This window comes from Lutra lutra, chromosome 17 (genome assembly GCF_902655055.1).
Source record: "Lutra lutra chromosome 17, mLutLut1.2, whole genome shotgun sequence".
Taxonomy (NCBI): domain Eukaryota; kingdom Metazoa; phylum Chordata; class Mammalia; order Carnivora; family Mustelidae; genus Lutra; species Lutra lutra.
Window position 1 is genome coordinate 43290114 of NC_062294.1, and position 27890 is coordinate 43318003.

Sequence of the window (27890 nt, forward strand, 5' to 3'; positions counted from 1 at the left end):
GTGAGCTCCATGAAGGCAGGGATTTTTGCCTGGTATTTTTTTTCTTTTCCGGACTGATGTCAAACGGCAAATAATAGGCATTCAAGAAACTTCTGTTGAAAGAAATAAATCTCAGGGTCCCCGAGACACTCCACAACATGCAGCAGCAATCCTAGGCGCAAATACTGACATGGACACGTGGTCCTGCCTTTGGGTGATGCTCTTGGCTCCCCAAAAACACACTGCCCCAACCTACAGCAGAGGGACAGGCTCAAAGAGCCACAATGACAGGAAACCCGTGATAAGAATGACACTCACTAAGAACTCCCTGCCCTTGGGCCCTGGGTCAGTGTGTCACTTGTGTGAGCCCATTTCATCCTCCCAACAACCTTATAAGGAAGGTACTCAAGTTTTACTGTAAAGAAACTGAGGCCCAGAGAGGTTATCCTACTTGCCTAAGGTCACACAGCTAGTAAGGGGCAGAGGCAAGATTTGAACCCAAGCAGTCAGGCTAGAAAGTCTTCCACTGTGGGTACACAGAATCATGCCAGACACCATTTCATAAAGAGACCTCCTATTAAAACTGCACTCTGGGGGCGCCTGGGTGGCTCAGTGGGTTAAAGCCTCTGCCTTCGGCTCAGGTCATGATCCCAGGGTCCTGGGATCGAGCCCCGCTTCGGGCTCTCTGCTCCACAGGGAGCCTGCTTCCTCCTTTCTCTCTCTCTGCCTGCCGCTCTGCCTACTTGTGATCTCTGTCTGTCAAATAAATAAATAAATAAAATCTTAAAAAAAAAAACCCTGCACTCTGTTCCATGACTTATGGAATGTTGCTGGAGCATCTGCTATGTGCCAAGCTTTTTGTTAAGCCCTGGGATTTGCAGGGAACAAAACAGTCATGGTCCTGCTTACACTCCACTCTCCTGGAGTAATCAAACAAATGAATCTTCACTGGCAGATAAGAACACTAAGGCAAATCACAGGGTCCTGGAGGAGAGAGGCAGAGGGGAGAAAACTGATAGACTAGGTATTAGGCAAGGGGCTCTGAGGAAGTAACACCTGAGCTGAGGCTTTGAGGATGAGGAGACAGTCAGGAATAAATAATTTAGGGAAAGGAACAGCGAGAACAAAACCCAACCGGTTGGGAAAAGGTCTGGGAATAGGGTGACAGTAAGAGTCAGCCAGGAGCGGCGGTGGAAAGGCTGGGTAAGGTCAGTGAGGGGAGGGTGGCACAACGTGAAGGTGGGGGTCAGTTTATGTGGGACCTTGTGGACCAGGGGGAGGAGTTAGTATTTTAGTCTAGGAGCAGCAGAAGGCATTTAAGGTTTGATCAGAAGAGGGGCATGGTCAGGACTGAGTCTGGAAGATGTCCCCACTGCCTGACATGTGGAGGACACTCAAGGGAGGCTGAGATTAGAAGCTTCCTCCTGGGGAGGAGGCTGGGGGAGGGAGGCTCAGGAGATCTCCTATGAGGACATGGGCTGGGGCAGGAGGTGTCTGGCCTGGCGGGGGGTTGCTCCCCTGGGATGGGACCCAGGAGGAGGGGTAGGTTTGTGGAAGGGTTAGAGCCTACAGAGGAAATGGGGGACCCAGAAGCTATGGGACAACTGGGTCTTGGAGCTTCTGGAAGAAGATGGAATTCATAACTGTGATGAGGGCCTTGTTAGTGTAGAAAGGGTAGAGTGAGGTAGGGGAGGTGGAACAGCCTCTGGCAAGGGTGGGGAGAAGAGTTAGGAGGGGAGCCACTGCTTATTAAAAGCACAATCTGAAAGGTATAGGAAGAACCAGGAAGGGGTGGGTGGTAGGGGGGTCAGGAGGCAAAGGAAAAGGGAGCCTCAAGAAGGGGGATGGGTTCAGCAGTGGTTTAGTTCAGCATTCCTGAGTGACCCCCCGTGCCCAGCACAGAGCCTAGCACACAGCAGCTGGTTCACTTTCTGCTGAATGAGGGCACACATGGGAGAGTTGAAGGCAAAGCTCACTTAGATACAAACCCTGAGGCCTCCAGGGCTTCAATTTATGCCTAGGGCAGACCAACTCCCCCACTCCCCACCTCTGGCAAGGAAGCTTGAGAAAAATGGAGTTAGAAAAGGTATCCTTGGATGGGGACGTATGCAAAAGCTCAGAACAGGGCTCAGAAACCAAGTATGAGGGTTTGAAAGGTAATCAAGGGAAACTTCATTTAAAATGAAGCGCCTGGGCGCCTGGGTGGCTCAGTTGGTTGAGCAACTGCCTTCAGCTCAGGTCATGATCCTGGAGTCTCAGGATCTAGTCCTGCGTCAGGCTCCCTGCTCAGCTGGCAGTCTGCTTCTCCCTCTGACCCTCCCCCTTCTCATGTTCTCCCTCTCTCTCATTCTCCATAACATAACATAACATAACATAACATAACATAACATAACATAACATAACATAACATAACATAACATAACATAAAACATTAACAACATAACATAACATGGTAGGCCAGAAGGGGGAGCTCTCCTGCCATACAGCTCCACGTTAATTACAGGAAGTCCTATCCATTACAGACCCCAAGGAAAGACTTCTTAATAGGAAAGAATCATCAACTACAGGGGCCAAGGGGGAAAGAATGTAGGTTGCATCTCCTACTAGAAATCATGCCTCCCTCCCCTGCAACTCAGTTAATGAGAAACCAACATCACCCTGGACTCATGCCTTTTTTCCAGTGGACTCTGGTTCAAAACCACCCCTCCAGGGGTTGAACCACGTGGGTGGCTCTAAAGCTTGGGACTCTTGGTTTCTGCTCAGGTTTTAGTCTCAAGATTGTGAGATCAAGCACGGCTTTGGGCTCTGGCTTGGGCGAGGAGGCTGCTTAAGATTTTCCCTCTTGGGGTGCCTGGGTGGCTGCTTCCTCCTCTCTCTCTCTCTCTCTGCTTGCCTCTCTGCCTACTTGTGATCTCTTTCAAATAAATAAATAAAATCTTAAAAAAAAAAGATTTTCTCTCTCGATCTCCTTCTGCCCCTTCCCCCACCACAGGTGCCCAGTTTCTCTCCCAAAACAAAATACACACCCCCTCCCAGCTTCCTCCTTCTCTATAAAATAAGGTCCTTTCCTTTGTTTGCCAGATTTGCCTATTTTTTTTCCTAAATCATAATTCTGTTATTCCTGAATAACCCATTTGCTTTGGTAAAATAATATTTTATTTTTAAGCTTAACAAGGGGTATAGGCCTCTTGATGTGGTCGTCCAATCCAGGAGCCAAAATTCTTAGGTGGGGGGGTTGAGGGGTAATGGTACTTCTTCAGACAAAGTTTATTCCAACTTCCAGCCAATTACAAAGGCAGAATCAAGATTGGACCAACCCAATCAAGAAAGTAAGAAGGTCTCTATCTGCAGTCAGCCAGTTGGTAAAGAAGAAGGGGTGGAGGGGTGAGGAAGCCAGCCTAATCAAGATGGTGGAACTAACCAGGACCCCTGGTCTCTGTCAGCCAATCACAAAAAGAGAACAAAATGAACAAAATGAACCAGTGGCTTCCACCCAGGTCAAGTTCCTAGGCTAAAGGCCCTTGGTTTCCTTCCTTCCTTCCTCCTTCCCCTCCTCCCTTTCTTTCTCCCTTCCTTTCTATTCTTCCTTTCCTTCCCTTCTTTTCCTGCCCTTCCTTTCCCTCCCTCCCTTCCTTCTCTTTCTTTTTTAAAGATTTTATTTATTTGTTTATTTGTCAGAGAGAGAGAGCGCACAAGCATGGGGAGAGGCAGGCAGAGGGAGAAGCAGTTCCCCCTGAGCAAGGAGCCTGGCTGAATCCCTGGACCCTGGGATCATGACTTGAGCCAAAGGCAGATGCTTCACCCCCTGAGCCACCCAGGCGCCCCAACTCCATTTAAAATGAAGTCTCCTTTTATTGATTTTCACACCACTTAAGCAAGAAGTGTTCCTAAGTTCGGGAATGCAGTTCCTTTAGACTTATTTGCATCCACAGCTGTTTGCTGTCTTTAAAAGATAAGAATTTTTTGTTTCTCCTTTTCCCCCCTAGCTATTAAGGTAGGAGACTGTGATATTATATTGTGATTTATAATAAGAAAAATCTTGGGGCACGTGGGTGACTCAGTTGTTAAGCATCTGCCTTTGGCTCAGGTCATGATCCTGGGTCCTAGTTGGGGCTCCCTGCTCAGCGGGAAGCCTGCTTCTCCCTCTCCCATTCCCCATGCTTGTGTTCACTCTTTCGCTGTGTCTCTCTCGGTCAAATAAATAAAATCTTTTAAAAAAGAAAAGACAAGAAAAATCTTGGGTCTTCCACCCATTCCTGGCTCTGAGCTCCTAAAACCCAAGGAGTTTCCTATGACAAAAGCAATCAAGGTATCTTTTGTTATGTTCACAAGGTGACTTTTGGCAAGCTCTTAGGGGCCTAAGGGTGGGGGTTGGTTGGAGGGGAAGCAACTCTGTGATTAGTTGGAACTTCAGTACCTCCCCCCAACCTCCAGGGAGGGGAGAGGCTGGAGGTTGAACCAATCACCAAAAAGCAACGTCAAATCACAACTGTTTCATAAAGCCTCCATAAAACCCCAAAAGGCCAAGGTCAGAGAGCTTCTGGGTTGGTGAACACAGAGAGATTCAGGAAACGTCGCATGCTCAGAGAGGGTATGGAAGATCCACAACCTTTCACCACACTTCTCCTATCCACATTGGATAGAATGGCTTAAAGAACATTTCTCTTGGTGCTGAAAGTTCTATTAGACAGCGCTGACCTACAACTACCTTGTTGCTTTACATTTGACCTTTTTTCCTGTGTCCTCTTAATATACCTTAAGTTTTGTAGGCGCAATTATCTCATTTATCCATCAGCACCGAACCACTAAGGTCACACCCAACAGCAGTTGCTCTATAAATGTTCACTGAATATACGGATATGCCCTGTGGTACTCAGCAACTGTGGACACACAAAAGCATTCGAACACGTGTGTTGAGCAGAAAGCAGAAGCCACCTCATAAACTTCACTGCTCTTAACAAATGTTAATGGAGGGGAGACTTCCTCCAGTAGAGGCAGGTTATTGATGTCCAAATTCAAAGGCTCCAGAAGGTGCAGTTCATGACTCTTTGAGGGAGGTGAGCTTTTAATACGATCTCATACTTTACGTTTCAGGACTCCAACTGTAATGGTGCAAATGATCATAATGGAGCCCACCAGGATGCTTGAGATGCTGAAGCCCAGGGCCAGTCTGGAATTGATCTGTGCTTTCCTCTGATTCCCATGAAAGTTGGCTTGCCGGGTCTGTGGGGATGAAGGCAAGCTGGTGGGAATGTTTCCAAGGGAGGAGGGACATAAGGAAGGACATCTCAGGGGAAGGTGGGGAGTTCAAGACCAGGAATGGTGGTGGGAGGGAGGTAAGGGCAGGGCTCAGTCCCCCAGTGGAAAAAGGAAGAGGAGCAGTGAGGGGGACCCTGGGGAGGAACAAGGGCAGTTAGATGGTGAAGGAGGGAGTAAATTCTCCAGGAGGAACACGAAGAGGTCCCTAGGGAGGAAGAGAGGGATGGGGAGGGAAGGAGAAGGCACATTTGGGAACAACGGGAATTGGTAGTAGCCAAACAGTACCCACCTTGAGGGAGAAGAAGAGGGCCAGGATTGCCAGCAGAATGAAGAAGAAGAAGGAAAGGATGGAGAGAAACAAATAATCCTTTTCTGGGGGACTCAAGGATATCAGCACAACTGGCTGCATTGGTGTGACCTTGAACTCCAGGTTCCTGGGCTCAGTCATAACCATGGACCTTGGCCTGACGAGGAGATGCTGGGTGGGCAGAATCTGCAGACAGGAAATGGGTCCTGGACAGGGAACATCTAAATTCCCAAGAAATGAAGATCAGCTAAGCCATCCCCTCCACCTAGAAAGACACTGAAAACAGACACTGCCCCAAGCCAGAACCCACTACACCTCCGTGTTCCTGTGTAATAGCTTTACTGGCCTATGACAAAATTCAACCCTCTTCTACTCTCTCATAATTCCTCTCTGTACCCTCATTACACCCTCCATGTCTCCCTCCAACTGCTTCACTTTCGTCTTCTAAACTCTCCCCACCCCGCTCCATGCACATACACTTAAACTCACCACTCTTTTCTGATTATCCCATCTCAAACCTAGATAACGGGCCCTAGGATTTCCCTGGGCTTCTCGGTTCCCGAGAACGTCCTGGTGATTTCTGTCATGGTGCATGGGCTTCTCTACTGGGCACCACTCATTAAGATGAGGAGCTCAGGTTAGATGTGTCTCAAGTGCTCAGACCCAGCTTCTGATTGGTTCAGTGTGTGTAAGCGGGAGGTTACATAGCCACCGCCTTTTCTACCCGCCTTCTTAATCAATTCAGTGAACAGGGGGACTGGGTTAGTCCCTTACCTTTTTTGTTGTTGACCCCAGTCTGAACTCCTGATTGGTTCAACATATAGTGTGTGGGTCCCATGTCTAGACTGGATCTAAGTGCAATGGGCAAATTTACTGGTAGTCCCACAAGGAGCCTAATGTACGCACGGCCCATGCGGGGCTCGGAGGACCAGGTGGTGACTACAGCTGACAAGATCACAGCTCTCCTGGAATCCACAGCCCATGAGAGAGAGAAAGAGGGAAAACACCCAAATAAATAAACGAAACAATTTAAGGGAGAACCAAGAGCTCCAAGGAATAACTAAAATGAGAAGGAAGAGGGCATGTGTGCTATGCATGAAAGATAAGATAACTGTCACAAATACTTATGTAGTGAGCTACATATCAGCTACGTCGTGAAAATGAAAGCAACAAACAAGAAATTTTTATAAGGCCACTAGAAATACAAAGAGAAATGTCTAAAACCACAACCTTAGTGTGAGATCTAAATATGCCTCTTAGAAAATTTGAAAATGAAGTAGAAAAAGAATGCAAAAATACATACAGGATTTGAAGAATTTAACTAGTAAGTACAATTATAGAGTTATTTAGAAAGCTATGCCCTAAAGTAGTTACCACACCTTCTTTAGTTATATCAAAGAAATATTTACAAAATTCATCAAGAACCTGGCTACAAATAGAAATTTCAAAATGTAGAGTTCCTGAAACAAAAAAAAAAAAAAAAATCAGAAGTAAACAAAAAGGAGACTTAAAAATATTTCTATTCACAAACTAAGAGACATTCTCATAAATTACAGTCCTAACCCTTGTAGATACTGCAGGTTGGGTTCCAGGCCACTACAATAAAGTCAATATCACAATACAGCAAGTCAAATGAATTGTTTGGTTTCCAAGAGCATATGAAAGTTATGATTACGCTATACTGTCGCCTATTTGGTGTGCAACAGCACGATGTCTGAAAAAAATGAGGCACACACCTCAACTTTAAGATACTTTATTGCTTAAATGTTAAAAATACTTTATTGCTAAAAGATGCTACCATCATTTGAGCTTTCAGTAAGTCATAACCCTTTTGCTGGTGGAGAATCTTGTTTCCATGTCCGTGGCTGCTGACTCATCAGGGTGGTGGCTGCTGAAGGTTGGCATAACTGATAATCTCTGAAAGTGAGACAAACTGAAGTGTGCTGCACTTTCATGGACGATTTCTCTGCAGCATGTGATGCTGAATGACAGCATTTTAACCAGAGTAGAACTTCCTTCAGAATTGGAGTCAGTCCTCGGGATGCCTGGGTGGCTCAGATAGGTAAGCTCCTGCCTTTAAAATCTTAAAAAAAAAAAAAGAATTACAAGACAGAAACCAACAACACAATTTAAAAATGGGAGAAAAGATTTGAACAGATTCTTCACTAAAGAGACTATAAGAACATCAAATACGCACAGGAAAAATTTTCAAAATCATTAGGTATTAGGGAAATGAATATTAAAACTTTGATTAGAATAGTTCAAGTCAAAAAGGTTAACAATATCAAGCGCTTGTGAAGACGTGGAGACCTGGAACCCTCATTCACTGCTGGCGGGAGTGAAAAATGGTATAGTGTTCTGCAAAAACAGATTGGAAGCTTCTTATAAAGTTAAACACACATTTATCCTATGACCCAGCAACCCCACGCTGGGTATTTACCCTAGATAAATGGAAACATGTTCACATAAAGTTTTATGAGAATATTTACAAATACTCTATTCACAATCTCCAAAAATGGAAACAATTCAAATGTACCTCAATGAGGGGGTGGATAAATAAATTGTACAGACCGATACATTGGAATATTACTCAGAAGTTATGTGGAACAGACTGGTGATATACTCAACAACTTGGATACATCTCAGAGTCGTTAGGCTGAGGGAGAGAAGCCACTTTCAAAAGGTTATATACTAAGAGTGATGTCCATGAGAATGACAGAGTAAGGAATTTCAAAATCCCATCCCCCCATGAAAGCAGTGAATAAACCAACAAAAACTGTCAAAATCAACTTTATCAGAATCAAGGTTTATAGCAAGCAGGCAAATGCTTAATTAGGTGAAAATAAAACCCCCAGTGTCCGTAAGGGAGCTTTGTGGTGTCTTAATTTATCCTGGAACCATCTCCCATTCCCCACATCACTTGTAGTCTTGAAGACAACAGCCCACATTCCCAGTACAAGTTCTTAGTACCTATCCTAGGTACTAGATATAAAATTCATTCTCAAGAAATCATGGTTGTTGCTTTGACCTGTCCGGTGGCCCCCTTAAAGACCAGCTCAAAAGACTTGCCTTTATTTCCTCTAACTGAGAACAATCTTAGGGATGAGGCAGCTGCTAGAGGTGGGGGAGGTTTCCAAAGCAAGTTGGACAACTAGGCTAGAGGGAAAACAGTTGGGGCAAACCACAGACAAACCAAAGAGCTTTAGAGGAAAAGCTGGGGAATGAGATGTTTGGGAAACAAGGGCGTAGAAAAGCTCCCAAATATTTCTGGGAAACAAGGGCGTAGAAAAGCTCCCACATATTTCTGGGAATATACCAGTCCACATGTTTGTCCTCTGGGCGCAGAGCCTGCTCAAGATTCTCTCTCCCTCTGCCCTCTTCCCCACATTGTGCAAGCATGCACACACACTCTCACTCTCAAAAAAATTAATAGACACATCCCTGAGGAGATTCAGACGTTAGATTTATCAGCTAGAGATTTTTAAATCAACTATTTAAAATAGACTCAAAGAACTATAGGAAACCATAAGAATGTGAAATACATAATATCAATACAGAGAAATCACAAAAAGGAACCAAATAGAAGTTTGGGAGTTAAAAAAGACATTATCTGAAATGAAAAATTCAGTAGAAAGATGCAAAAGCAGAATTGAGCAAACAGAAGAAATAATCAGTGAACTTGAAATAGGTCACTTGAGATTACCTGGCTGAAAAACAGAAAGAGAAAATTATGAAGAAAAATGAACATCACCTAAGACACCTGTGGGACCCCACCAAATGTATCAATACACGCATAATAGGAGTATCAGGAGAGAAGAGAAAGAAGAGTGAGTGATTATGGACATCGGGGAGGGTATGTGCTGCGGCGAGTGCTGGGAAGTGTGTAAACCTGGCGATTCACAGACCTGTACCCCTGGGGCTAAGAATACATTATACGTTAATAAAAAATTTTAGAAAATGGAAAAAAAAAAGAAAAGTGCATGAGGAACATTTGAAGAAATAATGGCCAAAAAACTTTCCTAATTTATTAAGTTTTTTAATAGGTGGTCGGGGAGAAAGAGTGGCAGTGGTGGTGGGGGTCTGCTTGAGATTCTCTCACCCTCTGCCCCTCCCCCTGCTTGCACTCTATAAATAAATAAATAAATAAATAAATAAATAAATAAAATCTTTAAAAAAAATACTCCAAAAAAAAAAAAATGCCCCAAATATGTACTGTCTACACTTCAGAGCCAAAGACATAAATAGGTTGAAAGTGAAAGGACGGGAAAATATATTCCACACAAATAGTAAGCAAAAGAGAGCTGGAGTCACTACCGTAATATCAAAAAAATAGACCCTCAGGGTGCCTGGGTGGCTCAGTGGGTTAAGCCTCTGCCTTCAGCTCAGGTCATGATCCCAGGGTCCTGGGATCAAGCCCCACATCAGACTCTCTGCTCGGTGGGGAGCCTGCTTCTCCCTCTCTCTCTGCCTACTTGTGATCTCTCTCTGTCAAATAAGTAAATAAAATCTTGAAAAAAAAGAAAAAAGAAAAATAGACCCTAAAACAAAAATTATTATGAGATAAAAAAGGACATTAGAGGGATGCCTGGGTTGCTCAGTTGGTTAAGCTGCTGCCTTCCGCTCAGGTCATGATGCCAGAGTCCTGGGATCGAGTCCTGCATCGGGCTCCTTGCTCAGCAGGGAGCCTGGTTCTCTCTCTGCTGCTGCCTGCTTGTGTGCTCTCTCTCTCTCCCTCTCTCTGACAAATAAAATCTTTTTAAAAAGGGACATTATGTAATGATAAAGAGAGACAATCCATCAAAGATATACCAGTCATAAGCATATATTCACCTAATACAGAGTCCCACAATATATGAGGCAAAAACAGAAGTGAAGGAACCCAGACAGCCCAACAATTATGGTGGGCTACTGAAATAGTGGGCTATGTGAAATAATACTTCAACACCTCAACTCCAAAAATGGAAACAGAAGACCTGAACAATACTTTATATTGACTAGACCTAACAGACATCTTTAGAACATTCCACCCAACAATAGAGGAATATGCATTCTGCACAAGTGCACATGGAACATCCTCAGGACAGATCAAATGTCAGACCAAAACAAACCCAAATATATACATATAAACATTGAAATAATATAAAGTATATTCTCCAACCACAATGGAATGAAATTAGAAATCAGTAAGGGAAGAACCTCTGAAAAATTTGAATATGTGGCAATTAAACAAGACACTCTTAAACAACCAAGGAGTCAAAGAAGAAATCAAAGGAAAATTAGAAAATTCTTTTAGGTAAAGGAAAACAAAAACACAACATACCAAAACTTAGGGCATGTGGTAAAAGCAGCGCTCATAGGGAAATTTATAGCTGTAAATTTCTACATTAAAAATGAAGAAATATCGGGGTACCTGGGTGGCTCAGTGGGTTAAGCCTCTGCCTTAGGCTCAGGTCATGATCTCAGGGTCCTGGGATCGAGCCCCGCATTGGGCTCTCTGCTCAGAAGGGAGCCTGCTTCCCTCTCTCTCTGCCTGCCTCTTTGCTTACCCGTGATCCCTCTCTGTCAAATAAAAAAAATCTTTTTTAAAAAATGAAGAAAGGGACGCCTGGGTGGCTCAGTTGGTTAAGCAGCTGCTTCAACTCAGGTCATGATCCCGGCGTCCTGGGATCGAGTCCCACATCGGGCTCCTTGCTTGGCGGGGAGCCTGCTTCTCCCTCTGCCTCTGCCTGCCATTCTGTCTGCCTGTGCTCGCTCTCTCTCCCTCTCTCTCTGACAAATAAATAAAATCTTTAAAAAAAATGAAGAAATATTTCAAATCAACAACCTAACCTTCCATCTTAAGGAACTATAAAAACAAGAAAAAACTCAACCAGAAGCAAGCAGAGGGAAAGAAATACTAAAAATTGCAGAGGCAATAAATGAAACCGAGAATAAACAGAGAAAATCAATGAAACTGAAGTAGTTCTTTGAAAAGAACAACAAAATTGGCAAACTTTTAAGCTATACTGGCCAAGAAAAAGAGAAGACCCAAATTACTAAAATCAGAAATACTTTCAAAAGTGAAGACATCACCACCAACCTTAAAGAAATAAAAAGAATTATAAGAGAATACTATTATACATCAACAAATTAGAAAACCTAAATGAAATGCACAAATTCCTGGAAAGCCATAAACTACCAAAACTGACTCATAAAGAAAACAGACATTCTCAGTTAACCAATAACAAGTAGAGAGTAAATCAGTTTAAAACCAAGCCAAACCAAAGGACAACAACAAAAACTTCCAACGGAGAAAATCCCAGACCCAGAAAACTTCATTGGTGAATTCTATCAAATGTGTAAAGAATAAAAATGAATCCTTTTCAAATTCTTGCAAAAAAGAGAAGAGGACAGAATACTTCCTAACTTATTCCATGGGATCAATGGTATCCTGATATCAAGCCATACAAAGCGCGGCACCTAATGGCTCAGTGGGTTAAGCCTCTGCCTTCGGCTCAAGGTCATGGTCTCAGGGTCCTGGGATAGAGCCCCACATCAGGCTCTCTGCTCAGCTTCCCCCTCTCTCTCTGCCTGCCTCTCTGCCTACTTGTGATCACTCTGTCAAATAAATACATAAAATCTTAAAACAAACAAACAACAAAACCTGTACAAAGATATCAGGAGAAAAGAAGAACAGACCAATATCCCTTATGAATACAAAGGCAAAAATCCTCAGCAAAATACTAGCCAACCAAATCCAGCAGCATGGTAAAAGGATTATACCCCATGAGCAAGTGGGATTCAGTCCAGGAATGCAAGGTGGTTTAACATACAAAACTCAATCAAGGTAATACACCACATTAATAGAATGAAGGGGAGAAAACAGGATTATCTCAACTGGGACAGAAAAAGTGCTTGACAAAATTGAATATCCCTTCATGATTAAAAAAAAAAACAATCGGAATGTTAGAAATAGAGGGAAACTAGCTCAACCTGACAAAGGGCATCTAGGGAAATCCCACAGTTAATATCATATTTAATGATAAAAGTCTTGATGCCCTCCCCACTAAGATCAGGAACAAGACAAGGACATCTGCTCCCACCACTCCTATTCAACACTGAATAGTTCTAGCTGGGGCAATTTGGCAAGGAAAAGAAATAAAAATCACCCAAACTGGAAAGGAGGAATCTTCAACAATTTCTGTTCACAGATGACAAAATCCTATGCTTAGAAAAATTCTAAAGAATCCCCCCCACACACACACACACACACAAAAAACTGTAATAGTTATTAAATTATTTCAGCGAAGTTGCACAATAACTAAGATCAACATGTAAATATCAATTGTATTTTAGTACACTAGCAATGGACAATCTGAAAATGAGATTAAGAAAACCATCCCATTTACAAAACCATCAAAAAGAATACTTAGAAATAAATTTAATCAAAGGAGGTACAAGACTTGCACCCTAAAAACTATAAAACATCTTTTAAAGAAACCGAAGAAGACTTAAAATAACAGATCTCTTGCGTTCATTGATTCCAAGGCTTAGTATTTTTCAGATGCTAATACTCTCCCAATTATTCTACAGGTTCAATGCAATCTCTACCAAAATTTCAACTTCCTTCTTTTTTTTTAACTTTTTAAAAGATTTTATTTATTGAGAAAGAGCATGAGCAGGGGAGAGGGACAGAGGGAGGAAGAGGCTCCCCACTGAGCAGAGAGCTGGATGTGGGACTCTGTCCCAGGACCCCAGGATCATGACCTGAGCCAAAGGCAGACACTTAACCCACTAAATCACTCAGGAGCCCCTCAACTGCCTTCTTCGCAGAAATGGACAAACTAATTCTAAAAATCACACCAGAACTGCAGGGGACCACAAATAACCAAAACAATCTTGAAAAACAAAGTTGGAGGACTCTCATTTCCTGCTTTCAAAGCTTTGATTACAGCTACAGTAATTCCAAAGAATACTGCACTGGCCTAAGGGTAGACATATTGATCACTGCAGGAGAACTGAGACTGAAATAAACCCATGCATCTATGGTCAGTTTTGGTGTACCAAGGGTACCAAGCTCAGGGATCCAGGGACATATCACCACCAGGGTTCTGGGGCATGACCTACAGGATCTAAAGGGCAGCAGATGGAGGATGACCATGGCCAGGGAAAGGGTCTCAGCACAATGGCAAGAAGAATGGACAGCAGAGACATCAGTGAATGGAGACCAGGCTGAACCAACTCTGCAGGTCAGAGGAGCCCTGAAAGGAGGGGCAGCCTGGCCCCCACACCACCCCACTGCCCGAGTATGTTTCCTTACTGTCCTCCATCTAGAGTTTCCTGATTTCCCTCCCTTCTTGATATATCCTTCCTGTCTGTCCCCAGCAACTCTCCCTGACACCCAAAGGCTCTCTCTCTATCCTCCATAACACTGTTTCTGTCCCAGTGAATGTTCTCTGTTCTCATTTAAATCTTCCTATAATCTTTTCATGTCTCCTTATGACCTTGCCTTTTGCCATTATGATGATAGTGTCTCCTGGTAACACCCCATACACACTCTTTATCCCTCTACAAAAGCTCCCCCATTTACCCTGCAATGTGTCCCCTATAAGCTCTCCCAGTCCTCCTATAACCCTTTCCCATTCCCCCAATCACCCCTTCTCTGTCCTTCCTTAATTTGACCCTGGTCCCCCACCAGTCTCCTTCCTTTATCCTCTAACCAGCTCTCTTTCTTCCTCACCCCCTCTCTGTCCACACATGATCCTACCCTCTACCCTGGTCTTTAACTTCCCCACTCTTTTCCGATTATGCTCTACTTAACCTCACTAAGGAACTAGGGCGGAGGCTCCAATCCCTCAGGCCTGCAAGTTGACACGGTGAGGAGTGACGTCATGGGGCGTGGTCTCTATGCTCACTTCCTTTGCCCTTATTTCCTCGATGCGATTGGCTGTTAAAATAGAAAGGGTGGAGTCCAAAGTTTTCAGACTTCTGCTTCTTTCCCTTGAAAATGAGGCTGGCACTGAGGAAAACCTCTTCCGCTGAAAGAATTGGGTGGGGCTTTAGTTATTTGCATTTATCCTCCAGCCTGAACTCCTGATTGATTCAACGTGTAAAATATGTGGGTCTTACTCACCACCAGGTATATTCGTGATTGAACCTCTGACTGGTTCCCTGCATACAGAAGACAGGATTTATTAATTCATTAGGAGCCTACTGTGTGTCAGGTCCTGAGCTCAGTCACCAGCGAAGAGTGGTGACCAAAGTAAACAACGCCATGGTTCTTCTGGGGTTAACAATTCATGGGGGGAGATGGAAGATAAACAGCCAGCTAACTCAGAGGACTTCAGAATAGACCAGTGGCTATGATGGTAATAGAAGGAAGGAGGGAGGCCTGACAGAAGAGCGAGGGACCATTTGAGCTCAGATGTGCAGGATGAGCTAGCCAAGAGCAGATCTGGGGAAATGAGAGTTCCAGGCAGGAGGGCAGCAGGTGCAAAGGTCCTGAGGTGGGAGGGAGGTTTGTGTGTTCCAGAAGCAGGAACAAGATCCTATGGTTGGAGTGGGGGAATCATGAGGGGAGGATGTGAGGGAAGGTAGAAAGCAGACTAGGCAGGGTTTGGACATCTGAATGGGGTTTGGATTTGATTCTAAGAGCCACAGAAACCTCCTAGAGGTTGTAAATCTGGGAGAGATGAGATGTGAATTAGATTGTGGAGAAGCTCTGGCTGCCCTGAACAGAATGAAAAGTGGGAGGCAGTAGGTTCCTCATTTGCCAGGAACCTCAAACCCTCACAAAGCAGAAGCTGCATCGAGGGGTGAGCAGAGCAGGTGTCAGGAAGGTGCCCTCACTTCCAACCTTCACAAGAGCATTCTCTGAGATAAGGCATGACTGGCTATGGTCTGTCCAATTTCCAGCTAATCTGGGTCCCTTTCCTGCCCTGCTCAACTGACTTTGGTGTAGATCCAGGAAAAGCAAAGCTCTCAACTCTTATTCTGGTGTCTTAAGAGTCACCAGGACACACTTATTCCCCTACCCTGTACAAATCTGTATCACCAGGCCCCTGCAGACCTCACAAACCTCAGCTCTACCCTCTCTCCTCTGACTCACTTTACCCCAAACTAAAGTCCCCTGAAACAGTGTCTTGCCTTGCCATTGGAGCCAGGTGCAAAAGGAAAAATGTGCACCCTATTATATACATGTTTTTAACCAGTTAGTTTTTTTCAGAATATGAAAGTAGCTAAAAATATATTTAAAGAAAAGTAGTTATATTAAAACATACAGTTGGGGCACCTGGGTGGCTCAGTGGCTTAAGGCCTCTGCCTTTGCCTCAGGTCATGACGCCAGGGTCTTGGGATCAAGCCCCGCATCGGGCTCTCTGCTCAGCAGGGAACCTGCTTCCTCCTCTCTCTCTGTCTGCCTCTCTGCCTGCTTGTGATCTCTGCTGTCAAATAAATAAATAAAATCTTTTAAAAAAATAGTTATTTTTAAGTTTACATATTTTACTTATAACTAATTGTAACTAATAACTAATTTGTTACAATCTTACTTTCCTAGCTTTAATGAAAGAAAATTCATCAATATTTTCAAAATTTCTTTATCTTGTTTTCAACCGAGAGAATTGCCATATTGACAATTTCCTTTGAATAAATAAATAAATAATTTCAAAATGACTTCAGCTTCCTGAAACATATTTTTATTTTTTTTAAGATTTTGCTTATTTACTTGAGAGGCAGTGTAGGTGAGAGAGCACAAGCAGGGGGTGCGTCAGGGGGAGAAGCAGGCTCCTTACTGAGCAGGAAGCCCAATGTGGTGCAGTGCTCGATCCCAGGACCACAAGATCATGACCTGAGCCGAAGGCAGACTCATAACAGACTGAGCCACCCAGGCATCCCCTGAAACTGCTTTTATAGGACATCAGTGTATTGTTAAAAAAAAAAAAAAACTCTCAAGTTCACTTTCAAATTTGGATAAGGTTGTACTAAGCAAAATTTGTGCATGGGGTTTAGAAGATCCAAACCTGACACTGATAAGACAAGTTATTTATATACCATACTGCTTACAACTATTTCAGATTAAATGTCACACTACTTGAAGCACCAGAATATTTAAGATCCAACTTACCAGAAGATTAATTTTTCTGTGGGTAAAAATTTTAAATCTTAAGACACTGGGGCACCTGGGTGGCTGAGTTGGTTCAGCATCTGCCTTCTGCTCAGGTCATGATCCCAGGGTCCTAGGATCAAGCCCTGGATTGGGCTCTGCCCTCAGAGGGGAGTCTGCCTGTCCCTCTGCCCCTCCTCCTGCACATGCCCACCCTCTCTCTCTAATAAAAAAATTTTAAAGAAAAATTAAGACACTTTAATTTTTCATATCTCCATTTCAATGTAAAACTAGGATGTCTATAATCTACTTAATTTGTATTGATTAATTACATTATAGATTTTTTTTAATTGACAGAGATCACAACTAGGCAGAGAGGCAGGCAGAGAGACGGGGGGTGCGGGAAGCAGGCTCCTCACTGAGCAGAGAGCCCGATGCGGGGCTCGATCCTAGGACCCTGGGTTCATGACCTGAGCTGAAGGCAGAGGCTTTAACCCACTGAGCACCCAGGTGCCCCGATTAATTACATTATAAAAGTGATGAGCACTTTGATAATCTCTAGTGATTAATACATTTTCAATTTTTTTACTTTGCTTTTTTTGTTTATATTCAAATTTGGCACACATCTGTTCATATCTCTTGCTGTTCATCTAACATATTTTCAAAGTAACTTTCATTTATTGTAAGCAAAGGACTCGACCTTCTGTTAAGTGTAGAGCTTTATATAGACATCTTTTTCAAAGTATGGAACTTTACTCACTTTTCTACCCATTCAATAGATTTTCCCATACAGATAGATAGCATAAATACTAGTAATCTATTTGCACCAAAATGTTCCTGATTTCAGCATAATGTATTTTGTCATCTGATCTCATATCTTTTAACAAATTTAATTTTTGTGCAGTGCCTTGATTTCTTTTGATCTTGAAAGTCACTGAGTATCCATATGTGTTTTTACAGTGGTTTTTGGCATAAGTATATATTCTTTTGTACAATTCTAAAAAAGGTTATTGTATTTAAATTCACTGAAGCAGCATTTTTTTTAAAAGATTTTATTTATTTATTTATTTGACAGAGAGAGATCACAAGTAGGCAGAGCGGCAGGCAGAGAGAAAGGGGGAAGCATGTTCCCCGCTGAGCAAAGAGCCTGATACAGGGCTCGATCCCAGAACCCTGAGATCATGACCTGAGCTGAAGGCAGAGGCCCAACCCACTGAGCCACCCAGGCGCCCCTGAAGCAGCATTTTTGCATATTAAATTAAGAGTATGAGCTGGGCAAGATACAAACTTGGCAGAATCACATTTTGGGGAGATACTGCTTTGTACATATTTGCTCTGTTATCATACCTTACTTTATACTTAACTGTCATGTCTCCTAGGCCTCCTCTGATCGGTAAGAGTTTCTCACTTGTTTTTAATGACCTCGGTGTTCAAGTCAGGTATTTAAGGATAATACCCCACTGAGCAGGGAGCCCAGTTCAGGGCTTGATCCCAGGACCCTGAGATGATTACCCTAGCCAAAGGCTGACATCTTCATCATGTCATATAATTATGATGTTTTTTGTGGTGAGAACATTTAAGATCCACTCTTTCAGCAACTTTCAAGTATATGATAGATAATGTAACATAATATAAATATAACATATAATCACTGTGTTGTACATTATATCCCCAGAACTTATTTACCTTCTAACTGGAAATTGCACCCTGTGAAGGCTCAGCTCTTCACTAGCCCTGCTGACAGACGAGGGAGGAGGGGGGTAAATCCAGACGACTAGAGACAGCCTCCACATCCAGAGCCCACTGGAATTATTCAGACAAGTCAGTCTTTAGCCTGCTTGCCCTGCTTTGGCATGCCTTTCCTGCCAAAACCACTAGAAAGGCATTTTGCTCAGGTCATCCCCTCGCCTCCTCTGTGTCTTGGCTGACCTTGGCACTTCTGTTGCTCTGCACAGCGTGGTGTGCCCCTTCCTCTTAGGAACTATGAGTAAGGATCCATCTTTTCGATGGCAGTCATCTCCTGATCTGTTGGCCTTGTCGTGCCTGAATAATAATAAAGCCTACATTTTTTTTTAAAGATTTTATTTATCTATTGGACAGAGAGAGATCACAAGTAGGCAGAGAGAGAGAGGAGGAAGCAGGCTCCCCACCAAGGAAAGAGCCCGATGTGGGGCTCAATTCCAGGACCGTGGGATCATGACCTGAGCCGAAGGCAGAGGCTTTAACCCTCTGAGCCACCCAGGCGCCCCTAAAGCCTACATTTTATTTTTAAAAAGATTTTATTTATTTGGGGTGCCTGGGTGGCTCAGAGGGTTAAGTAAATAAATCTTTAAAAAAAAGATTATTTATTTGACTGACAGAGATCACAAGTAGGCAGAGAGGCAGGCAGAGAGAGAGGAAGGGAAGCAGGCTCCCTGCTAAGCAGAGAGCCCCACGCGGGGCTCGATCCCAAGATGCCGGGATCATGACCCGAGCCAAAGGCAGAGGCTTTAGCCCACTGAGCCACCCAGGTGCCCCTAAAGCCTACATTTTAAAAGAAGCTGTACCATTTCATTTCCACCAGCAGTGAATTAGAGTTCTAATTTTTCCACATCTTTACCTACACTTGTTATTTTTCTTGAAAGAAAAAAAAAAGCATTATTATAGCCATCCTAGTGGCTGTGAAGTGATATGCCACTATGGCTCTGATCAGCATTTCTCCAATGACCGATGATGTTACACATCTTTTCATGTGCTTATTGGCCATTTGTATATCTTCTTTGGAGAAATGTCTATTGAAATCCTTTGCTCATTCAAAAACAGGTTTTATGTCTAATTGTTGAATATCTTTTTTAAGTAAGGTCTATGCCCAGTGTGGGGCTTGAATTCAGGACCCTGAGATTAAGAATTGCACACTCCACTGACTGAGCCAGCCAGGCACCCCAAATATCTTTTTGTTTGTAAGGTATAGATATTCTACATTTTTTTTTAGGTATAAGTCATTGGCTGTTGGTATACATAGCACAAGTATATTTTCCTATGCTGTGACTTTCCTTTTTTACTCTCTTAATGGCATTTTGGGACGAATAGAAGTTATTCATTTTAATGTAGTCCAATTTGCCAACATTTTCCTCATGTTTAGTTTTGTGTCCTATTTAGGATATCTGTGCTTTGTCTAAAACCATGAAATTGTCTTCTGTGCTATCTTCTAGAAGTTCAACTGTTTTATATTCCACATTCGGATCTGTGATCATTCTGGAATTTATTTCTGTATATAGTGTGAGATTGGCTCTAGATTAAATTATTTCCTAGGGGTGCCTGGGCGGCTCAATTGAGTGTCTGCCTTCGGCTCAGGTCATGATCTCAGGGTCCTGGGATCAAGTCCGGCATCGGGCTCCCTGCTCAGCAAAGAGCCTGCTTCTCCCTCTGCCCCTCCTCCTGCTTGTGTTCTCTCTCTCTCTCTAATAAACAAAATTTTTAAAAAATTAAAAAAATAAATTATTTCTATATGGATATGCAATTCAACCTGCACCATTTATTGAAAATTATATCCTCTACCTACTAAACTACAGTGCCACTTTTACCATAAATCAAATGACCACATATATGTGGTCATTTCTAGACTCTGTTGTGGTCTAGTGGTCTGTTTCTAGACTCTGTTGCATTAGCCAACATGTCTATACTCAACACCAAGACCGCAATGTCTTAGTTACTATAAAATTCTAGTAAGACTGGCTATTTGTTACTGTAAGTCTCCCAACTTTGTGTTTCCTCCTCAAGATTGCCTTGCCTCTTCTTAGGACTCTGGATTTCCATATATATTTTAGAATTGGTGTAACAATGTCCAACAACAAAAAAAATGGTTCTATAGATCAGTTGGGAGAGTTGATATCTTTACTGTACAGTTTCTAATCCATGAACATGGTCTAATCCTTCCTTGTATTTGGGTCTTCTCTAATATTTTTCACTGATGTTATACAGTTTTATGTGCAGAGGTCCTAAGGGGGGAGAGGTCATAAGAACCTCCAATTTGTCTGCCAAGTCGGGCAGAAGTTTTGGGTAAAACTACTACTACTTGCAATTGGCATGCGAAGAGAAGCAGCCGTCTTCAGGGACTGAGCCCTTAACCTGTGAGATCTGATACTATGTCCAGGTAGACAGTGTCCAAATTAAATCATAGGACATCCAGCTGGCGTCGCCGAACTGCTTGCTGTCAGAAAGATCCCTACACATTTGGTGAACAGAAGTGTCAGAAGTGGAGTATTCTGTATGAGTAGTAAAGGAGGCAAACAGAAAGAAATACTGGGATTTTCCTTACACAGATGTTAATTTGGTTTTTTCACTCTCATTTTCTCATGAGTATAGTTTTGCAAGAGCTACATGCTATGTGATACACAGCAACAGACTGAATGCAGAAGCAGGTGTGAGAATCCAGTTATCTTCTATTCGGCTAGACATTAAAGAAATTTGCAAAAATGTAAAACAATGCCACTCCGCTCTCAAATGTTTTGGAACATATAGTTATTTTCACGACAAAACTGTTACTTGTATTAGCATGCAAAGGTTTTTTACTGTTATTTTGAAATTAATAAACAGTTAATTTTTCCAGCTTTAACCCCGATATAGAAAATGCCAGTAGATACAACTCACATAAGCGAAAGCTTTTGGAGGGTTCTCAAAAAATTTAAGAGTGAAAGAGGTCTTGAAACCAAAGAGTTTGAGAACTGATGTTTCAGGGTCGTCATCAGCGCTTGGTGGCATCCTGCTTCCCGGCGCCCTTGCCTGCCAGCAGTGCCATACACTGGAGGTCGGAGGAACTGCAGGGCATCACCTGCTTGTGGTCTTAATACCTAATGATTGGGACGTACCTTATCTTCAGAGGTCTGGGCATCAGCCACGCAGCTCCCCCTTCTCTAAGTCCTGTAACACCACCTCTTCGTTTTGTCCTCCCAGCTCTAGGCGTAGGAATGGAGTTACCTTAGTCTTTTTCTTTCGCTCTTACAGGATTCCAATCCCTGTGTGGCCAACCTCTGTTTCAAATCCCCTCTTTTGCAAATCCCTATGGTGTCTGTTGGCTTGACTGAATTCTTTTTTTTTTTTTTTAATTAACATACAATGTATTATTAGCCCCAGGAGTACAGGTCTGTGAATTTCCAGGTTTACACACTTCACAGCCCTCACCATAGCACATACCCTCCCCAATGTCCATAACCCAACCACCCTCTCTCTACCCCCCTCCCCCCCCGGGCAACCCTCAGTTTGTTTTGTGAGATTAAGCATCTCTTATGGTTTGTCTCCCTCCCGATCCCAGTTGTTTCATTTATTATTTTCCTACCCACCAACCCTCCACAAAAAAGTATAAGAATGAAATAAGAAAAAGAACAAGAAACAATAGATACACAGTAAAGAGGTAATATTCATCAAATCTGTCCACTGTCTTTAGTCATCATAACTTTCCCAGGTTAATCCCAGCTGCCATCTACACTATGAAGACGTCATCACAAGACCTAACCTCCAGAATATACAACCCATCCCCACTCTTGTATCTATTTCTGCCCAGAAATGAGCACTAGAAGTGGAAGATGTCCTAGTTCTTATCTTGATGGAGATCCTGAATAGTACTCTCAATTCATTCTACAAAGCCATGCATTCTTTCCACCATCATACCCTAATAGATCAAGAAAGCCAACTGGGAAGCAAACTGTTACACAGCAAGGACATATTCAGGTCAAATGCTTTTCCTGAGTTTACCTGTTATTACGTGCACATAAATACACCTTCTATTTTCAGTCTCTTGTTAGCTAACCCTCCAGCCAAGAGACGCACCAGCTAAAGATCACGGTAGTCAAGGGATTCAGCTGATGAGGGATTCCTGAGCTCAGAAATACCATATCAAGTTACCATATCAAAGCCACCTCAGACAAAAGATTCACTAGTCAAGAGGACCTCATCCCCAATCCAAGGTTCCCACCATCCTTGGGACCTGCCAGAAACCAATCTGCATTCTTCATCCCACCCAACCTTGAGTTCTGTCTCACCTCACTTCATATGTTTTGCTCTGGAACATCCAGCTTGCCCCTTAAAATGCTCTGAGCTAATTACTCATTCTGTCAAGCAGATCACCACGCATGAGTTACCGATAAAAGGAGAGGGCTCGAAATATGGGGAGGGTAGCAAAGATCATCACAATGTCAACCACCAGAAATACAAGTCCAAACTCTTCTGCCCACTGAATTTTGGTCTCAGAGTTGCCAAGGAAGACAGAATACAGTCCAGCACTGGAGGAGACACTTCTGCTCACATGAAGAAGGGACAGCACAGGACCAGCTCCAACAGTGGGTGTCTGGGCAGCACGTGCAATTGGCCTTTATGAAATTCTCTTGGGCCACAGCAGAAGGACCCTGATCCCTCCTTCATGGAGTCTGAAATACTAAAAGCTGGGGTCGGGCCTAAGGGCACAGGCACTTAAGCAGAACAAAGGAATACACGATGAGCCTGAAATAGGGAGAGATATTCCCACCTGAGGTGATGAACCCTGCAGGCTGTGTGGGCTTTTTAGCTCTTGGTCAGACAGTGTTCCACACCCAAGGCCTATTCTTCTGTGGCAGGCAGAGGTTGAAAGACTCCACACGAAGACATTCCCTGAAGACTTCCCTGGCCCCTGGAGTGTGTGTCCCTTGGGCTGTTCTTCGTGCTTCTAAGTCCACGCCTGGGCTTCAATATGGTTGTATCTTTGACAAATCACCCTGGAATCTATATTTGTGGACTTCACTGTGTCATCTCCTACCCACTTACAAGTCTCTACAGATTGGCTTCTCACACCCTCCACTCCCCTGAAACAACCAGCGAAGGGAAATATCAACTAAAACCCAGTGGCATTAGCATCCATTGATAGTTCTTCCCTGAGTCAGTAATGACAATGGTGTTTGAAATGGCTGCTAGTTTTCTTTTTCTTTTCTTTTTTTTTAAAGATTTACTTATCCATTTGACAGAGATCACAAGTAGGCAGAGAGGCAGGCAGAGAGAGAGAGGGAAGCAGTCTCCCTGCTGAGCAGAGAGCCTGATGTGGGGCTGGATCCCAGGACCCTGGGATCATGACCTGAGCTGAAGGCAGAGGCTTTAACCCACTGAGCCACCCAGGCACCCCCGGCTGCTAGTTTTCTAGTGATGGAGAACAAACGCCCTCAAACTTAGTTATTAACTCACAGTTCTGTAAGTCAGAATGTCTGCGTTCTCTAGAACATTCAGAATCTCACGAGGCTAAAATCCAGGTAGGCGTTGGCCAGTCTCAGGAGCTAGGGTCCTCTTCCAAACAAATATGGTTATGACAGAATTCAGATCCTTGCTCTTACAGATATAAAATAGGTCCTGTTTCCTTGCTGGGTATCAGTTGGGAGCCACTTCAGCTAGGGGCTGCCTGCATTCCTTGCCATGTGGCCTCCTCCATCTTCAAGCTAGGAATGGAGAATCTCCCTTGACTGCACTCCATCACAGGCCTTGAGTCATTTTTGCCGGTAAGACCCAGTCCCACTGAAGAACTCACTGGATTATGGTTCTCCCATGGAGGATATTTTCACTGTCTTAAAGTTAGCTGATGGAAATTTAACTCCAAGAACCAAACCCCCCCACAGCAGCACATAGATTAGTACTTGAATGAATAACAGGGAAAATGTGTGTGTACACCAGGGAGCAGGACTCTTGGGGCCATCTTAGAATTCTGCCTACCACCATGTTGAATTCCCATTTCCATCATTCCATCCACAGTTATTAGATGCCATTCTACTTACAAAAAAAAAAAAAAAAAAACAAAACAAAACAAAAAAACAAAAAAAAAAACCTTTCTCTTTTTCACCTCCTTTCTCTTTCTTTCAGTCAGTATGGACTAAAGAATTCTTTTCTAATTCAATATTTTGTAATCTATTATTGACATTATTCCTTTTCCTCCCCTTCTGATTGTGAAATCTTCTAGTTTTCTTACGGGCCTTGCCTACTTCCTCTCTCCCACCATTCTATGGGAGGCGACTGGGGTACCGCCCTCCTGTGAGGCCCACAGATAGGGTTCCCCAGCAAGGAGGAGCCAGGATCAGTTCTTACGATGGCTCCCAACCAATCCCTATCAGGGCGGGTGGAGTCAACATCCTGATAGAGGATAGAACCAGCTCTAAGCAAGGCCTGGAGAACGAGAGAATCGTGAGACCACGCCCTGTTATGCAGACAGCCAATCAGGACTTGAGGTGCTGGCTTCTCTATTGTGAAGAAGTGGCCTTTAACCACTGGAGTCTTGGGATGCTGGAGTCTTGGGTTAGAACGAGGGGAGGTAGAGTGGGTTTGGCTCTCTGTTTTCAAGACACTCGGGATCTGTCTTTGTCTGGGTGGAAAGATCATGCCCCCAAAGCAAGCCCCAGCCGATGCAGAGGCCCCAGCCGATGCAGGGGCCCCACCAGCTGCAGGGGCCCAACCTGCTACAGACACCCCTGAGAAGCCGCCAAAGGAACCACAGACACCTGAAGAACTGGCATTTTATGCCCCGAATTACCTATGTTTGACTATCCTGGCTATACTTCTTTTCCCTCCCCTGGGATTAATAGCTGTATTCTTCACTTACAAGGTAAAACAATACCTAATACCTGTGCCATGGCCCATCCTGCCCTCTACAAGCCCCTTGCACCTGCTTCCATCCTGGGACCCGGGTAGGGGTTTCCCCTCAGTGCCCATCGGTCTCCAGCCCTTCCCCAAGGGTGTCACAAGGCTGCACTCAGGAACCCACATCTAAAGCTCCTATCCCTACAGACCTGGCAGGCCAACAAGAACAGCCAGTGGGAAGACGCTTACATCAACTCAGGCCGAACTGGTTGGTTGGATGTATTCGCCATACTCATCGGTTTAGGCATCATTTATGTCTATGCCCTATTTATGTGAAGGTCAGGTCAGTAGTCCATAGGTCCACCCTAAATAGGACCCACCCACCAAGACACCAGCCAAATCAGCCGCTGTGCAAGAAATCAACAGCTGAGACATCTTCTAGCCAAGAAACTTACCAGCCAAGGAACTCAACATCTGAGCAACCCACTAGCCTAGGGACATCATACTACTTCATCTTCTTGGCCTCTAGAGCCATCTTCATCCACCTTGGGGATCCTCACTTTCATGCTCTGGATGTGCTTTACTCTTTGATGCTGGGCTTCTCTTTCAGAAAAATATTTATTTAAACCAATAAAAACGAAGGGGATGTTTCAGCTTCTCATATGGGTGCATGTGTGTGTTTCTGAGTCAGTGCCTGTGTTATGCTGGGGCTCCGTGTTTCTTATCGCTGCTTTTTCTAGGAAAACAGAAATCTCCTCCAGCTTTGGGAATCCCAAAGTCAAACTGTTGGGGGGAAAATGGAAAGACTTCAAGAAGTAAACAATAGATTAAGTGGGAGAGCTGATGAAGACCACCTCACTCCCAGTCAAAAGTAAATGTTCCCCTATTTGTGGAATAGGGGAAGTAGAGAAAGAGAGATTAGATGCAAGTGTATCCCTAAGGAGGTCCCTAAGGTCTGTGTCTAAGGAAGGGGTGAGGTGTCAAAGATCCCAGATACCACTTGTATTACTTCTTTACAAATAAGGCCTACAGAGGTTCCAAGATCACAAAGAAAATATGCTGCATGGTGTGGAGGTCTAGGAAGAAATGGCCTTAGACACCCAAGTAGGATAGCCCATATCCCAGCTTGGTGAAAAGGAGGTGGAGTCTACAGGAATGCCAAGTGCCAGGGTGGGAGTTACTATCCGAGAGGAGCAGGGATAACATAGGAGCCATCCAGAATTAAGGAAAACAGAAATCTGGGCTGACATGGACAAAAAACACCCAGGGGTTCTTACTGGTACCTTAACTTCATGAACAAACCCAAATTCAGACCCAGAAACCCTAGACTTAGCAGAATTAAGTTTCTGTAGCCAAGAAGAACAGGGATTATCAATAAAAAGGAGGTTGAGGAGCTGTGGAAAAGACTGCTAACTCTACCAAAGCTCAACTTTTCTTCCTGGGAGCATTACTCATCTTCCTGGGAGCATTAAACATGTCCTAGGTTCGCCTGTGTGGCCATGAGATGGTCTTTGGCTCTGTGGAATGTGATCAGAAGTGATGTGTGCCACAACCCACTCTGGTCTTTAAATACCCCCATGGGCACTCTCTCCCATACTCTTCCTCCCCTAGCCGACTGGTCAAGTGACACGCATGGTGATTTGAAGGCCACATGTCATAAGAAGAACTCCCATCAGCCTTGGTCTCTGAACCACTCTAGGAACAGTCACTCTTTTTCCCTAACTGCCTCCCATGGTTGAGCAGAAACTGTGTTGTGACAGCATGTGTCTGGTCTATCTATTCCATAATTCAATCCGCCCTAACCAATGAAGATGCTGGAAAATGGAGTTACATTTCTTGTACATCTGGGGTTTTTACTTGAAATTCATGCCCAACAGACCCATCTTATTGGGCAGTTTAGAGGAAATAATGAGTGAAGGAAACAACAAAGAAAGGTCTTAGTCCAGAGTTAACCTTAATCTTAGCTGACATGATGCTGTGTCTCTCTCCTCCATGATCTTGGGTATCTTCATAGATTACATGGGCTTATGGGACAATGCTCATTGTTACGTACTTGGAGAGGGGATTATGCTGGGTTGTCTGCTGTGTTAGTGGGTCTTGAGGCTCAGTCATCCCTGTCCCTCCTCAGACCAGCCCAGAAAGCTGGGCCTGTCACATTCAGCTGCAAAGCCATGTGGAGTCAGGATGGCCCATTTCAGCATGAGCAGCCAGGTCCAAAAAAGTCACATGGTGCTAGGAAACTTGGAAAGCCAGTCAGTCTTCTCTGTTTTAGCTCTCTGACTCGCCCAAAGCTATATTCCACTCTCAGGCATTTACATGGTTTTTACCACCACGTAATTATAAAACCAAACAATATTTATAGTCTTGTATCTTGAAACATCATCAGTTGAATTACCATAATGAAACATGCATATTTAACAATCTTACCCACTATTCTCTCTCCGTACTACTAAACATCACAATTTTTAACTCAATTTATAGGCTCTCCATTTCATTATGCCTGTCTAAGTATGCTCCATTACTAGGCCATGATGTTGATTACATATTCTGGCTGGACTAATATTTTAATTCAGCTGCCAAGCAACCCATTTGCCTGCAATCCTTCAGATTTTTCTTCCTTTTCATTTTCCTCTCTCTCTCTTCCCCCACCTTTTTCTCCTCCACATTCTGTCCCTCCTGTCCCTCCTCCTCCTGTTCCTTCTC

At 43.7% G+C, this 27890-nt stretch overlaps 1 protein-coding gene and 1 long non-coding RNA gene across 3 annotated transcripts in view; one reads left to right on the forward strand and one right to left on the reverse strand.

Moving 5' to 3' along the window:
• Positions 1-7282: 7282 nt before the first annotated feature.
• LOC125088469 (uncharacterized) overlaps positions 7283-27890 on the reverse strand; it is a 54424-nt gene continuing 33816 nt past the window's right edge. Inside the window, exons 4-5 of one of the 2 annotated variants that reach the window (XR_007123703.1) lie at positions 21473-21559; positions 7283-7628 (exon numbers count right to left, since the gene is read on the reverse strand). This is a non-coding gene — a long non-coding RNA (uncharacterized LOC125088469). The remainder of the gene's footprint in view (positions 7629-21472; positions 21560-27890) is intronic. The other variant, XR_007123704.1, reaches the window with a different exon arrangement.
• PMIS2 (PMIS2 transmembrane protein) lies at positions 24886-25814 on the forward strand. Its single transcript, XM_047709666.1, has 2 exons — positions 24886-25212; positions 25395-25814. The coding sequence occupies exons 1-2, from the start codon at positions 24988-24990 to the stop codon at positions 25521-25523; spliced, it is 354 nt and encodes a 117-aa protein (XP_047565622.1). The 5' UTR covers positions 24886-24987; the 3' UTR covers positions 25524-25814.

Coding starts and splice junctions, on each gene's coding strand:
- PMIS2 (XM_047709666.1), top strand. CDS start 24,988: ATGCCCCCAAAGCAAGCCCCAGCCGATGCAGAGGCCCCAGCCGATGCA. Junction 25,213..25,394: donor CTGTATTCTTCACTTACAAG/GTAAAACAATAC, acceptor CTATCCCTACAG/ACCTGGCAGGCCAACAAGAA.